Raw genomic sequence first — 16,121 nt, 5'->3', positions numbered from 1 at the left:
AGGGTCCTAGGTTCGATTCCAGTCAAGGGCATGTACCTTGGTTGTGGGCACATCCCCAGTAGGGGGTGTGCAGGAGGCAGCTGATCGATGTTTCTAACTTTCTATCCCTCTCCCTTCCTCTCTGTAGAAAATCAAAAGAACATATTTAAAAAAAAAAAAGTTGCGGTTTGATTCCTGGTCAAGGGTTGCAGGTTTGATCCCCAGCCCTAATTGGGGCGCTTGCAGGAGGCAACCAATCGATGCGTCTTTCTTAAGTCAATGTTTCTCTTTCTTCCCTTCCTTCCTCCCTTCCACCCTCTCTGAAAAAAATCAATGAAAAAAATATCCTCAGATAAGGATTAAAAAAAAAAAATTTTAGAGTTGGTGAAGTAAAATTAAATCCCATTCTAAATTGGTACTCCATGTCACCACCATGCTCTGAATGGAATTCCCAAACAAGTTACTTAAAGTAGATGTGAACCCACTAAATTATCATTCATCTGATTTCCCAATGGATTCTTTTTCTAATGGGAACATATTAGAGATGTGAATTACCTGAGACAAGGTGTTCAGGGAACTTAATAACACTATTAGTTTTTAAAATGCTATAAGACTGAATTATGCATGATATCATGATAGACCTAATTACTTTTAAGTTATCCCTAAAAACTATATTAAGTTTGTTTCTAAATTCCATTAAATGCCAAAAATCAAGTTACATAAATTTCAAAGTAAAAAACTACGAAGAACTTTATAAAGACCTCGTCATTTAAGTTTTAAGTGAAATTTACACACTAGTTCCATTTATTTTTTAATACAGTAAATGTCCAAATTATAAATTTTGCTTATAAACTGACCCACTAGAACTCTAAGCACATTTCCTGCTCAAACACCATTACACCCTGCAGATACATTTCTAGATCAGAGCACAAATCTTTAATGTAAGTAAAGCAACATGTTTATGTAAAAATTATGTTGCAATGCAACCAATTAACAGATCAAACAAAATAGTAATATGAGTTTATCTTCAGTGCTGGGGCTTGAAAAAAAGCATGTATAAACTCTTAGATGAAATTATAAACACCAGAAGCCTCAAGTAATTCAATGGTCCACTGCAGATGGCACACACCTACATCTGCAGCCTTTCTACCTCATCAAGGAAGAGGGCTTAAAAAAAGAAAGAAATGAGTCTCCTTTGACACTTAGATCTCAAAACTTGCACTGCAGACAGCCAAGACAGATTATGGCCTTCTGGTTGAGGACATTGCCTCTTCTTTCCCAATTTGCCCTCCCATGTGAATGCTATCATATGATAGTGAAGGACGAAAAAAGGTAATTAACTGAAAGGACAAAAAAATAAGTCATGAAAAAAATATAAATAGTTAGAAGACAAAAAGCAAACAGAAAAGTGGTAACTCAGCAGAATGGACGAAGTAATGACGCAAGTGCAACAGAGCAGGCATACTGACGAGAAGAGAACCCCTAAAAGACTCAATGTGTAAGAGTGGTGGTAAGGCCCTGTACTAAAAACTGGCAGAGTGACAGAAAGTGTGTATAGAGCACTCTCATGCACCAGGCCCAGAGAGGAACCAGTATAGACTGAAACACTGGAACAGAAGGATGAAAGGCAGAAGAGAGGTTTCCAAGAAAAAAAAAGGGGAGGAAGACTCAGAAGTTGTGAAGCATTCGAGTGTTTAAAAAAGTATTAATAGGCATTTGAAGAATTTGGGAAAAAAATCACAATGCATACATAAAGCAAATACAAACACAAGGCAATTAATAATTCCAGGAAAAATAAAGAGTTGTAAAAGAAATAAAACAGAACCAAGTATACTGCTTGGCTAGGGAGGGAATATATGCATATTCATAATAAACAATGAGTACTGATTTTATCCAAAATGCAATCACATAGAAAGGGAAAAGGTAGAACTGGGCCCAGATGTCGGTTAAAAGCCCTAATACTTAACTACTATAAAAGAAGATTGTATAAAGGTGGAATAAGCATACAGTTTTGAAAAGTCAAAGTAAATACTACCTAATAGGTTTAAAGTAGATGCCTGGAGATGGAATATGAGGGGCATTGCTCTTTTTTTCCTTTTTAAGTCTTGGCACTATCTGATTGGAAATTTATTACTTGGATGAAAACAAACCTTTAGAAGCCCTGACCAGGTGGCTCAGTTGTTTAGAGTATCATCCTGAGACACTAAGGTTGCAGATTTGATCCCCCGTCAGGGCATATACAAGAGTCAACTAATGAATGTATAAATAAGTGGAACAACAAATCAGTGATTCTCTCTCTCTCTCTTTCCCTCCCTCCCTCCCTCCCTCCTTCCCTTCCTCTCTCTTTAAAATCAATAAATTAAAAAAAAAAAAACTGAGGGGTTTCTTGGCACATCCAAAGGCATCAGAAAAGGTAAGAATATCATTAGTTCTTTATTACATCAAATTATATCTCAAAACATTTCCTGATTGTAGAGTTAGAGATAAGGGCAACAGAAAATGAAGATTAAAGAGGATGTACACCCATGTGAGCGTACTGACAAGAGAGACAAACTACCTAAAATGGAATTAGCCTGTGAGTTTAAAGCCATGGGGCTTCTGGTGCCACTGGAAAAGGTAATTCTGACCAGTCCTCCCACTGAGGATAAATAGAAAAGCTGGCAGAACATAATAAAAGACATCTGCTTAAGGGCAGCAGAAAGCTTACAAGAGGATGAGGAATCAGCAGGCCAAGGTCTGGGCGATGGAAATTCAGACTGATGAGCCTGTGGCTCATCTCTGAATCATGAGTTCTTGAAATTAGATTAAGGAAATGCCAGAATTCTAGTGACTGCAGGCACTTGGCAGAGGAGAGAAAAAATGATGTTTAATATTCTTAAAGGGAGAAAAAGGAAAAAGAACAAAAGACAGTAGGAGAGTGGGGTCAGATAATCACCCCGAGTGTGCTCTTCATTTCACCTAGGAGACAGCTTGCTTGTTGGCCAAAGTTCCTAACAGAAAAGCATTTTAGCAATTCATAAATATGTGTTAACTCAAACTCCTGAAAAGTAGTTTGCAGTCATCACTTTCAATCCTACACATTCAAAAAAATATGTAAATCCACCTTCATTTTATTTTAAAATTAGTAAATTAATCTTAACTCACTCTTTCAATACCATTTTTCTTATTTGTGACTTATTGTTGCAATTGCTACAGGGACCAAAATGGGCGGCATTAAGTGGGTGCCACTCAGGAACAAGATCTGTAAAGGTGACCAGATTCTTCATACATCTAAAAAAAAAAAAAGAAGGCATAAATTCATTTACATTAAATTCATTCATGTTAATTTAAATCAATGTCTAAAATAGAAGGTACTGCCCTGGCCGGGTGGCTTAGTTATAGTTTGAGTGCAGTCTCATACACCAAAAGGTTGTGGGTTCAATTCCCTGTCAGGGTGCATACAGGAGGCAACCAATCAATGTTTCTTTCTTACAAAGATCTCCTTCCCTCTTTCTCAGAAATCAGTAAAAACATATTCTCGGGTGAGAATTAAAAAAAGGTTATTAAAATAGATGGTACTTTCCTTCACTTGCTTATTCATATTTAACCTATCCCCCAAAACATATAATAAATAGGCTGATGTTGCTTCCTAACCCTGGTAAAACACGTTGTTAAGACTCTCCACATGAATTACCTACCGTTTTCCAGCTATGAGAAGAACATTTTAGAGACAGGGAGAGTTTCTCAAGAGCAGTACCACTGGTCTGGGCGATGGAAATTCAGACTGATGAGCCTGAATGCACTGTGTACTCCTCTGTTGTGGGGACTGTCCTGTGCACTGTAGGATGTTTAGCACTGTGCCATGCTTGACCTCTGCACACTACATGCCAGTAACAGCCCCCAACTGCAGTTCCCAGGATCTCCAGACATTGCTGATTGTCCCACCCACGGCACACAAAGTCATTCCTAGTTCAGACCCACTGTCCTACGCTCTCAAATGTATTAAGAGCTGCACCCCTTGCCCTAACCAGTTTGGCTCAGTGGATAGAGTGTCGGCCTGTGGACTCAAGGGTCCCGGGTTCGATTCCGTTCAAGGGCATGTACCTTGGTTGCGGGAACATCCCCAGTGGGGAGTGTGCAGGAGGCAGCTGATCGGTGTTTCTCTCTCATCGATGTTTCTAACTCTCTGTCCCTCTCCCTTCCTCTCTGTGAAAAATCAATAAAATATATTTAAAAAAAAAAAAAAAAAGGAGCTGCACCCCTTACTCAAAAAATTCACAATCCGTCTATCAGACTGTGACTCCCAAAAACAAAAGGGGCATTTCCACATAGAGAATCAGGAATACAACTTAATTTTCTTTTTTTTTGTAATCCTCACCCAAGGATATTGTTTTTATTGATTTTAGAGAGCAACATCGATCGGTTGCCTCCCATAACCCACAACCCTCAACCTTCCAATCTACAGGATGACACTCCAAGCAACTGAGCCACCCGTTCAGGGTGATATCGTATTTTTTGGCAGCCAAAACTAATGTGACAGTAACTTAATTTTCTTGATCCTTAAAAAGTTAGAACATCAGTTGTGAAATAATTTTGTTTTCATAGATTATACAAGTTCTAAATGTACACTTCGGCCTAAATACTTGATAGCAATAGGCATCTAAAACAATGATCTTTAAGGATGTACACTGCAACTTATCTGCATTTGATTTAATAAAAATTATTTTCAAAAGAACAATTATTTATTACCTAAGGGACATCGGCATCTGTTCTAAACAATAACAAATATTGATAAATCACAAGTGAGATAAAGATAAGCACGGGCTGATAAAACGGCAACAGCTCTCAGGGAAGCTAACACTTTAAAAGCAAAGCAGCATAAAGGGATCAACAAATGCATCAGCTGTAGTTCTACTAAATTTTTGATTCTCAAAGATAACTGTTAAGTAAAGGCTCTCATTTCTTAGTTTATAAAAGAGAATCTATCTCAGCAAAGAAGTGTTAATGCTCCATATGACATCCAACATTTCTGAGCACTGACGATGTGCAGGGCAGGGCATTATGCCAAGCACTTCTCTTTCAAACAACTCCCATAGCAGATGTTATTCTTATCCCCATTGTACAGATGAGGAAAGTAAAATGCAGAATGCACATCACATGGTAAATGACAGACCCGAGATCGGAATCCAGGGGATCTGACTCGGTAGACCAAGTGTTTAACTCCAGAACATACCTTCTAAATCAAGTTAAAGCTCTTAACAGGATATTCTTCCAGCAGATTAAGAATAAGTTTTAACTCATATATATTAAAATTTATTTCATGAAATACCATTTCACTTTAGATTTTCCTCTATATCTACTTTTTAAAAAAATATATTTTTATTGATTTCAGAGAGGAAGGGATAGGGAGGGAGAGATAGAGATATCAATGATGAGAGAGAATCATTGATTGGCTGCCTCCTGCATGCCCCACACTGGGGATCAAGCTCATAACCCGGGCATGGGCCCTGACCGAAACTGAACCTAGGACCCTTCAATCCTCAGGCCGAGGCTCTATCCACTGAGCCAAACTGGCTAGGGCTCTACTTTTATTTTTAGAACAAAGGAATTAAAAAAAGAAAAGCAGAGAAAGTGGCTTCTTTCCCTTGAACTCTCAAGAGTTTACTCTATACACCTCCAAATGCATTTATCACCACATATTCAAAGTAACTTAAAGCAGCCAACAGCTCAAAGTAATTATGAAGTCACTGACCCTCTCTTACATGTTTACCTGTTATCTCCCTAACTAGTCTGAATTTGGCCAAGCCAAGTTGAGTTTCTGGCACACAGAATATATTCAATGAAAAACTGTCAAACTGAGATGTAGATTTTAGAAAAGTAGAATTGAGCTAATTTTAATCAAGCTTGTTTATATTATGTAAAATCCAGGTTGTGATTAGGAAGTTTACCACAATGAGCAAGAAAACTTAAGCCTGAATTCTACCACTTACTAGTTAGTGTGTCCCCTTGGACATCTGTTTAAATAACCGCTTTCAAGCTTCACTTTCCACATTTGCCAAGTGGGAAGAAAATCAGATAATTTATATAATCAATGATAGATCAGGAAACAAATATTTGTTCTCATACTCATTCACTTACACAAAATTATATTAAGTCCTAGGTATGAGTGAAATGCTAATTCGTATTCTATTCTAGTACTTTCGAGCTAACTGGTAAAAAAAAAAAAAAGTTTTCTGGTTCTGTTGTTTGCATTCCCTAGGTCAGTGGTCGGCAAACTGCGGCTCGAGAGCCACATGCGGCTCTTTGGCCCCTTGAGTGTGGCTCTTCCACAAAATACCACGTGCGGGCGCGCATACAGTGCGATTGAAACTTCGTGGCTCATGCACAGAAGTCGGTGTTTTGTGGAAGAGCCACAGTCAAGGAGCCAAAGAGCCGCATGTGGCTCGCGAGCTGCAGTTTGCCGACCACTGCCCTAAGTCATTCTCTCGTAGACTACTCTCAACTGATCCTGAAATATATAAAAATAATCTCAATTTAGATAATAAACATCTAAGTAACATTTTCTTCTCATTTTAACAAATAATTTTGAAAGACTTCAAATTTTCTAATTTACCAAGTAGGTGAGTTTAAGAAATAAGAAAAGGATTTATCTCTATTAGAAAATTTTGAATAAATGACTAACAAAACCAGTTTGGTAATCTTCTCAACCTTCAGCTAGCAACTTTCTCATATATTGACAAAGTGAGGGTATCCTGTCTGATGGAAACTTTCTCTCCCTATAACACCTCTTCTAAAACCTAATCTCCTGCATTATGTGGTACGTGTGTGGAAGCAAAAGAATCCTGCAGTTGCTTTCTTCTCCAGCCTCCTCCTAAGTACTAATCACAGGGCCATGTACACCAACCATGACCCCTCCAATAGGTGGCAGGGAAGTGGAAAGTATAGCTGAGAGTACATGGAGGATTCTGGGGGCTGGCTGGGCTTTCAGGGACTAAGGTTAGGTACAGGAAAGCACCTACTACCTCTGAGAGCTGCTGCCAAACTCTGGGAGACCAAAATAAGTTTCCATGATATTAAAAACATAAACAAAAACCTGGTCTCTATCAGAAGAGTAAACAAAAACACAGTTTCAAGGGGTTCTGAGAGGTAGTATTACTCAGCAGGGAATTCACAAAGGATTGGAGAGGATGGTTCTACTTTTCCCATTTGTCCCACTCACCACTGAAAACCTTAAGCAAACTCCCACTCGTAATCTATCAAACCATGGGTTTTCTTCCAGTTTAAAGCAGCAAGCAAATTGCAGTTTCTGGGGCTCGAATTCTTCCTTTTAACCTTAGTGGTAGAGAGACTTCAAGATAGGGTGGGAAGTTTTATCAAGGGTAGAAGGAGCCATCGAGAAAGAGGTGTTGTAAGTGGAAACAAGCTTTATTCAAATTTGATTACTTAAAACCATTTTCAATAGAATGAATCCATTTAAAAAAAAAAAAAAAACGAACCTGTTTTGATACTTGTGTCCACACTGTGAACATTCAAAGTTCCAAGAAAAAGAGTACGTGAAGAGCTTTTCAATGCAGGCTTCTATTCTTAGGAGCAGGGGAAATGCAATCACAGGGCTTTCCATGTCACCTTCAAAAAGAAAAGGAAAAATGATTGCTCATAATGAACCAAAAACAGTAAATCCAAATTATGAACCTGTTGTCTTTTCTCACTATACCTGGCCCAACTGTGAATAACATACTCTGCCATCTACACTAATAAAAGAGAAAAATGGTAATTAGCGTACGACCGCTACCCTTCCCATTGGCTAATCAGCATATCCTTATGCAAATCAACTGCCAACTAAGATGGCGGTTAACCGCCAACAAAAATGGCGGCTAATTTGCATACGCCCAGGCGAAAGGGGAAGGACTAAAGAATGGTGATCGGCAACCCAGGCGGCAGGCAAGAACTAGGGGGTGGGCAAAGGCCGCCTTTCCCCGGTGATCGCCATTGGAAAGCCGGGCAGCAAACCCGACCCCAGGGGCCGGGGTTGTCGGCTGGCCTGCGCCCAGAATCCCCATGGCATCGGAGGGCGGGAGGGCCCAGGCGCAGGCCAGGCGGCAACCCCGGACCCCACTGGGGCCGGGGTTGTCAGACATCCTTCTGGTAGCCAGGGAGCCCTCGGGGGATGGGCCTAAGTCAACAGGTGGACATCCCCCAAGTGGTCCTGGACTGCAAATGGGCAAAGGCCAGGCTGAGGGACGCCGCCCCCCCCACCGAGTGCACAAATTTTGTGCACCGGGCCTCTAGTATATTCATATTCACATGTGACAGAGTATGCTATTCACAGTTGGGCAAGGGTAAGTTCTTAAAGCATTTTTCTAAAAAAAAAAAAAAAAAGTCCATAATAGCCTGGCTGGTATGGCTCCCTGGTTAGAGCGTCAGCGCCAGCACTTAAGGGTCTCGGGTTTGATTCAGGGTCAAGGGCAGTACCTTGGTTGCAGGTTCAATCCCCGGGCAGGGGCATGTGCAGGAGACAACCAATCAATGTGTGTCTCTCACATTGATGTTGCTATCTCTCTCTCTCTCTCTCTCTCTCTCTCTCTCCCCGCCCCTCCAGCTCTCTAAAAAGTCAATGGAAAAAATATCCTCAGGTGAGGATTAACCAAAAAGTAAAAACATAAAAAAAGTCCACAATAAAGATTTAATTATCACTTCAGTCTCTTTCATTTTTCTTGGTGGACATGTATGAAAACTCCTTAAAGCAAGACACAAAAGATCCACACTATCTTCTCAAATCGCCTTAGCTTTTCTCAGGAAGAAAAAATTCCTCAGAGCTATAATTACTCTAGGCAGTGGTTCTCACCCTTCCTAATGCCGGGACCCTTTAATACAGTTCCTCATGTTGTGGTGACCCCCAACCATAAAATTATTTTCGTTGCTACTTCATAACTGTAATTTTGCTACTGTTATGAATCGTAATGTAAACATCTGATGTGCAGGATGTATTTTCATTGTTCGCGACCCATAGGTTGAGAACCGCTGCTCTAGAGTATTATAAAAACAAAATAAATATATGTCAACGGTTTGCTACAGATATTAAAAATAATATAACTGGTAAACCATGGTAGAATAATGTCAGAGTTGGATAAAAGCATTTAGAAGCCATTTCTATTCTGATTTTCTTGTTCTCCATGTGGCAAGAGCATGATAGACACGAGTAAAAGGACCAGTCTCAAATCTCCTTACTGACCACTCTTCTGACGTTCGACCCAGGAACCAAAGAGGTTGCTGGTTCGATTCCCAGTCAGGGCACATACCCGGGGTTGCAGGCTCAATCCCCAGTAGCAGTGTGCGCAGGAGGCAGCCGATCAATGATGATCTTCTCTCATTGATGTTTCTACACTGAGTGGCCAGATTATTATGACCAGCCAGAATATTATGACCACCCCATCAGTACAATGAAGTGAATTAGTTATGCAAATATTAATAATAAAACCTTGAGAATATTTGCTTAGGAAGTTTTCAATATTCAGTATTTTTGGAAGTGTCCATGAAATACTGGTGGGGTGGTCATAATAATCTGGCCACTCAGTGTATTTCTCTATACCTCTCCCTTCCTCTCTCTCTCAAAATCAATAAAAGCATATTTAAAAAATAAAAAGACTAGCAAAGATCTGAATTTTGTTGTCATTAAAACAAAAACTGAACCATGAATACTATCTTCCAATGTGGAGATCAGCAAGCAAGTTAAATAGGATTTACATTTCCCCTTACATTCCTTCTCCAATGGGTTTTTCTCCTGCTTGTCCTCAGGGGAGCTTAGATGCTAGAAAAAAATCTGAGTTCTTCCATCCCCTCCTTCCCCTGGGACAGTCTTACATTCAGTTCTCCTCTCAGCCTGGAACCACACCTGGAAGAGTCACCTTAGCAAGACCAAAAGGCAGAACAGTAATAGCTGTTATTGCCTAAACATAATCTATAAATATCAGAAGTTACAAAGGCTATATTAATAGTCACCTTTGTGGTATAGTCCCGCTGCTATTTTTGCACAAAAACAAAGTCAAAACAATTTTTTTAAAAATTGATTTCAGAGAGGAAGGGAGAGGGTGAGGTAGATAGAAACATCAATGATGAGAGAGAATCACTGATCAGCTGCCTCGGGCATGCCCCACACTGGGGATGGAGTTCGAAACCTGGGCATGGGCCCTGACCGGGAATTGAACCATGACCCCCCTGGTTCATAGGTCGACGCTCAACCACTGCGCCACACCGGTCAGGCAAAACAAAGTATTTTTATAAATAGAAATAAATACAAATCAATCTCCTAAAATGAACATATGCAACACCACACGTGTAAACAGTATGCCGTATAGCATGAGTCTTTAATTAGTTCTCAGCCTTTAAATGCTTACTCTATTGTAACTAAAGATAAATTTAAAAAGTAAATAATTTACATTTCATAATGACAACATAAAATCTTCAAATCTAAAAATACATAAAGTTCTCAATGAATCAAAATACAAAAAAGCTCAGAACACATTCTTAAATTGTGGGGTCAAAGATCATTTTAGGTAATTTCTATAGCTTCTAAATTTATCTTATTTTTCCTCTGATTATAAATTTTATGGAAATGAAATATAAAGCAACCTACTAGAGAACACATAATACCAGTGAAAATTCCAATTTTTATAACCTCCTGCCTAAATCAGTTAAGTGGTTTTTCTTTGCCTTTAATAACCTAATACCAACTCCTACCCAACTATTTCATTTGCCGTGATGCAAACCTTTCAGTGACTTTGCTGTCTAAGGATTCAAGTTTTTTCTTCTGTTAATTGTTCAACATCTTCTGATCGCTTTTTTAACTAATGCACAAGAGTTCTTTATGAGATATGCTGGATATTGTTTCTTTGCTCTATCTTTTACCAGAGGCTTTAAACTTTAATGTAATCATATCTACAATCTTTTATGTATCTTATTTAAGAAATGCTTCCCCAGTGAATGATAAAATATTCACCTATATATTTTTCCAAAGTTTTACAATTCTGCTTTTCAAGTTTAGCTTTTTAAACATGCTGAAGTTTCTTTCTGATTATGGTGTCAAGTAGGGATCCAACCCAACTTTCCCCTGTATCAAGAACCAATTGATGCCTTTTCTTTCCTACGTATCTGCATCACTGCCTCCCTAACGGTATCAAGTAACCAAAAGGAGAGGGTCCTGATCTGGGCTATTCTGTTCTACTAGAGGCCTGGTGCACAAAATTCATGCAGGCAGGGGTGGGGGGGGGATGTCCCTCAGCCTGGCCTGCACCCTCTCCAATCTGGGACCTCTCGGACATCCCTCTCACAATCCGGGACCACTGGCTCCTAACTGCTTGCCTGCCTGCCTGCCTGATTGCCCCTAATTGCCTCTGCCTGCCAGCCCGATGCCCCTAACTGCTCTCCCCTGCCGACCTGATCGCCCCTAACTGCCCTCCTCTGCTGGCCTGATCGCCCCTAACTGCCCTCCCTTGCCGGCCTGATCGCCCCTCACTGCCCTCCCCTGCCGACCTGATCGCCCCTAACTGCCCTCCTCTGCTGGCCTGATCGTCCCTAACTGCCCTCCCTTGCCGGCCTAATTGCCCCTCACTGCCCTCCCCTGCCAGCCTGATCACCCCTAACCACCTACCTCTGCCTCGGCCCCTGCCACCATGGTTTTGTCCGGAAGATGCCCGGTCTAATTAGCATATTACCCTTTTATTAGTATAGATTGGTCTGTCTATCCTTATGCTGGAACATGCAGACTAAATTACTCTGTTAACTTACACAAAAGTAAGTAGAAACCATAATATTAGCTCTTTCTTAGAAACAAACAACAAAAAAGGAATACAGACATTAGAGCAGTGGTTCTCAACCTTCTGGCCCTTTAAATACAGTTTCTCAGTGACCCAACCATAAAATTATTTTCGTTGCTACTTTATAATTGTAATGTTGCTACTGTTATGAATTGTAATGTAAATATCTGATATGCAGGATGGTCTTAGGCGACCCCTGTGAAAGGGTCGTTCAACCACCAAAGGGGTCGAGACCCACAGGTTGAGAACCGCTGCATTAGAGGGAAAGAAAACACTAAACTGAAGACAGTAATTACCTTTGTGAGGAGGTAAGGAAAAACTGGGGAAGAGTACAAGGGGGTCTGAGTTGTATTTGTAATGCTATATTTCTTAAACTGTGGGGAGGGAGAACAGAGGATAATTTACAGTGTGTTTTTCAAAAACAATAATGAAAGTGATAATGTGGCTAATCTTAAAAATTTAAACAAAATTCAGGGTCAGAACAAATTCTATTCTTTCTTTGGTACTTTAAAATACACATTAATATTCAGAATGAGAAATCACATGGTAAGATTTTATAGTACTCTCTGAAGCAAAGATTAGATTTCATTAGTTAGATCATAACTCTAATGTAGCACCTAGCACTGATGAATGAGTAGTAAGATCACAAATGAGAGGGGGCTCGCCTAATTGCTATCATTGCACAAATAATCCTTTAAAAATCCCTTCTCTAAGAAAGAAAATCAGGCCCAAGGTGGCGGTGAGCAAGATTCAACTTTGTTCCAAACATAATTATCAGGGATAAGGGTGATGATTCAGACTGGGGAAGAAGACACTCTTTAATTCAACTGGAACCTGGAGTGTGGACCCTGAATAAAACATCTCAGGTCATGCTAGGAGGGAAATGATACTTGCAAAATGCAACATGGGAGCCCCACAAGTCTGTACTCTGGTGATCTTAGGAAAGACTCCTTGAAATGAGTGTTCACCCAACAGATCAGTATTTGAGGTGAAGACAGCTGATTACTAAGGAGTCTGGGGAAAATGTTAGGGTGATAGAACATTCCATATCTTGATTATTGTCATGGTTACACAACTGTTTACATATAAAAAGTGATCAACAAATCAACAAATGACAATTGGTGATGAGGATGTGGAGAAAAGGGAACTGCTGGTGGGAATACAGACTGGTGCAGCCACTGTGAAAAACAGTATGGAGTTTCCTCAAAAAATTAAATATGGAACTGCCATTTGACTCAGTGATCCCACTTCTAGGAATATATCCTAAGAAGACCAAAATAGCCCTAGCCAGTTTGGCTCAGTAGATAGAGCGTTGGCCTGTGGACTGAAGGGTCCCGGATTTGATTCCAGCAAGGGTACATGCCCTGGTTATGGGCTTGATCCCTAGTGGGCTGCGTGCAGGAGGCAGCCAATCAATGATTCTCATCACTGATGTTTCTAACTCTCTCTCCCTTTCCCATCCTCTCTGAAATCAATAAAATATATTTAAAAAACACACACAAAACACCAATCTGAAAGAATATATGCGCCCTATGTTCATAGCAGCGCAATTAACAATAGCTACGATCTGGAAACAGCCCAGGTGCCCATCAGCAGATGAGTGGATAAAAAAGCTATGGTACATTTACATCATGGAATACTATGCAACAGTAAAAAAGAAGGATCTCCTACCCTTTGAAGCAGCATGGAGGGACCTGGAGAGTATTATGCTAAGCGAAATAAGTTAGTCAGAGAAACACAAGTATCACATGATGTCATTCATATGTGGAATCTAATGACAAAATAAACTGATGACAAAACAGATCCAGAGACATAGAAATGTAGAACAGGCTGTCAAATCTCAGAGGAAAGACTGGGGTAGGTGGGTGGGTGGAAAGAGATCAACCAAAGAACTTGTATGCATATATAGACATAGACAATAGTGTAGTGAAGGCCTAGGGCAGCCGTGGGTAAACTACGGCCCGCTTGAAATGAATAAAACTAAAAAAAGAAAAAAGACCGTACCCTTTTATGTAATGATGTTTACTTTGAATTTATATTAGTTCACACAAACACTCCATCCATGCTTTTGTTCCGGCCCTCCGGTCCAGTTTAAGAACCCATTGTGGCCCTCGAGTCAAAAAGTTTGCCCACCCCTGGCTAGGGGGTGGTGGGGAGGACTAGAAAGGGTCAATGGGGAAAAAAAGAGGACACATGTAATACCTTCAACAATAAAGATTTTTTTAAAAAAACCCACAAAACTATGATATGACAAAATAAGTCCAGAAGCATAAATGCATGGAACAGACTAACAGAACTCAAAGGGGAGGAAGATTGGGGGGTGGAGAGGGGAGGATAGGATGAGATTAACCAAAAAACTTGCATACATATATGCATAGCCCTTGGATACAGAAAGTAGTGTGGTGAAGGCCTGAGATGGGTAGGGGCTGGGTGGAGGGGGACCAAGGGGAGAAAAATAGAGGACATCTGTAATACTGTCAACAATAAAAAATAAAAAAGAAAAAGGGTGTTACTGTTATACTTTGATAAAAAGAAAAAAGAATAATCATCCCATCTGAGACCCCACCTAATGATAAATTAGAACCCTTTAGATCTAGAGGAGGCAATACCAAAGACTTGGCATATTGAAAATCAGTTTATTATTAAAACAGAATAAACTCTTATCTATATGAGTTCATGAAAAACGAGATAGTAAAACTAGGGGACAAAACTGTGAAACAAAGTAGGAGATACTATCATGCAAAAGGGGGGGGGGGGGGGGGTGTCACCTGGTGAGACAAGGGGTGGAGAGAAGGACGGAGCCAATGAGGTGGGCACGGCCTGCTATGCTTGCCGTCAGAGGGGACAGCGGCTGCCCACTGTGGGTCCTGAGAGCACCACCTGCCTGGATGGTGCTTCACAGTTCATGTCTGTCGCCTTTCTGAGTGTCCTCCACCCGCCATAGTTACCATCTCGGGAGGCAACAACTACCTTCCAAAATAAATCCAAGGCTAAATCTGCGCTAGGCTAATTCCATTTTCCTCAGTTGATAACGCAAACTGAATGAAGAAATTGGTGAAAATTTGAAAGTTAAAAAAGAAAAGAAAAAGATGGCAGTGGCTCCCAGGATATTCCAAAGCACTCAGTTTTAAACATGCGGATGGGTGCTGACCCCCCCTGGGGGGGAGATGCGTACATTTATCAGATCAAAACCAACCTGGTCAGCCTCCCCTTGGCCCCATGCCGTGCGGTGGGGAGTGGGGCAGGCGCCGGCGCAAAAACAAAACAACAACAAAAAACAAAGCATTCAGTTCTATCTATCAGATCTATAGTTGGGATCCAGGTTGTGATAAGAAAATCTCTCAGAAAAATATTGCCCCTTTGGCTAACATCCCCAAAGCACCCGTTTAGTGATTTAAACTAGTTGATATACAGCACTTAGAAAAATAAATACTACAAAAATTCTAATGGGAAAGCCTTTTAAGTTCATTTACAAAGTTCATTACCTTTCTTGCTGCTGTAAAAAAAATAAAAAAAAAAAAAAAAAAAAAAAAGCACTGCTTCAGATACAATATCTGGTTCTGATAAAATAAATGTACTTACTGAGAGAAAAACTTGAAGTCATTGGTGTTTTACATAATTTAATAATGGGTAATATACTAATAGGGGTACCATATATTCTGCTTCTATAATACAATAAAAGAGTTTAACAAGGATAAATAGAAATAAAAGACATCCCCCTCAAACAAACAAACAAATCATTACAGCTCCTCTTTACAAAAACATTTAGAAAAGCCCAGACAGAGATGTACTAGTAGTGCCCTTGCTCCATACTGCTCCAAGCCAAAAGCCAATAAAGGACAAAGCAGGTCTTATTCTTGTACCCTATTTTAAAGTTAAGGGAGTGTCCCCAAAAGGTCATCAGCATATTTCTCTTCATATCCCACTGGCAAAAACTGTACCATCTGTCCATTTCTAAACTAATCACTGGCAGATAAAGTAGAATTACTCTGGTTGGTTTAGACCACAGATTCTCAACCTTGTTCACCTGTAAGAGTCATGTGAGTTCTAAAATTCCTGATTCCTGAGCTCCATCTTGAGATTATTTAATTGGCCCCTAACACTACTGTTAAATTCCTTAGGTGCTTTTGAATGCACAGACAGTGCTGAAAATGCTGAACAGCCTACTGGGGGAAAGTACTGAATAAACAATCAGGGTACCCGAGTCTTCACCTGTTTCTGAGACCAGCATCCACTCTATGGTGAAACACAACCTGCATATTTATATGGACCAGCTCTGCCCTGATCATTTAACCAGTGGTCAATTCCTAAATGAAACCACTCAGATTCTTTCCCCCAAGAATCTGGATC

At 40.2% G+C, this 16,121-nt stretch overlaps 1 protein-coding gene across 4 annotated transcripts in view; it reads right to left on the bottom strand.

Moving 5' to 3' along the window:
• The window catches only part of USPL1 (ubiquitin specific peptidase like 1), a 35,843-nt gene that overhangs the window by 8,603 nt on the left and 11,119 nt on the right, over positions 1–16,121 (bottom strand). For all 4 annotated transcript variants that reach the window (XM_014548559.1, XM_005877259.2, XM_014548558.1 and 1 more), the window contains 2 exons: positions 7,455–7,584; positions 3,124–3,249 (listed from right to left, as the gene is read on the bottom strand). In XM_014548559.1, the coding sequence (XP_014404045.1) occupies positions 3,124–3,249; positions 7,455–7,584 (256 nt within the window). The remainder of the gene's footprint in view (positions 1–3,123; positions 3,250–7,454; positions 7,585–16,121) is intronic.

Source organism: Myotis brandtii, unplaced genomic scaffold (genome assembly GCF_000412655.1).
Source record: "Myotis brandtii unplaced genomic scaffold, ASM41265v1 scaffold513, whole genome shotgun sequence".
NCBI lineage: Eukaryota > Metazoa > Chordata > Mammalia > Chiroptera > Vespertilionidae > Myotis > Myotis brandtii.
Note: the sequence above shows the minus strand (reverse complement) of the source record. Positions and strands in the feature narration are given on the sequence as shown.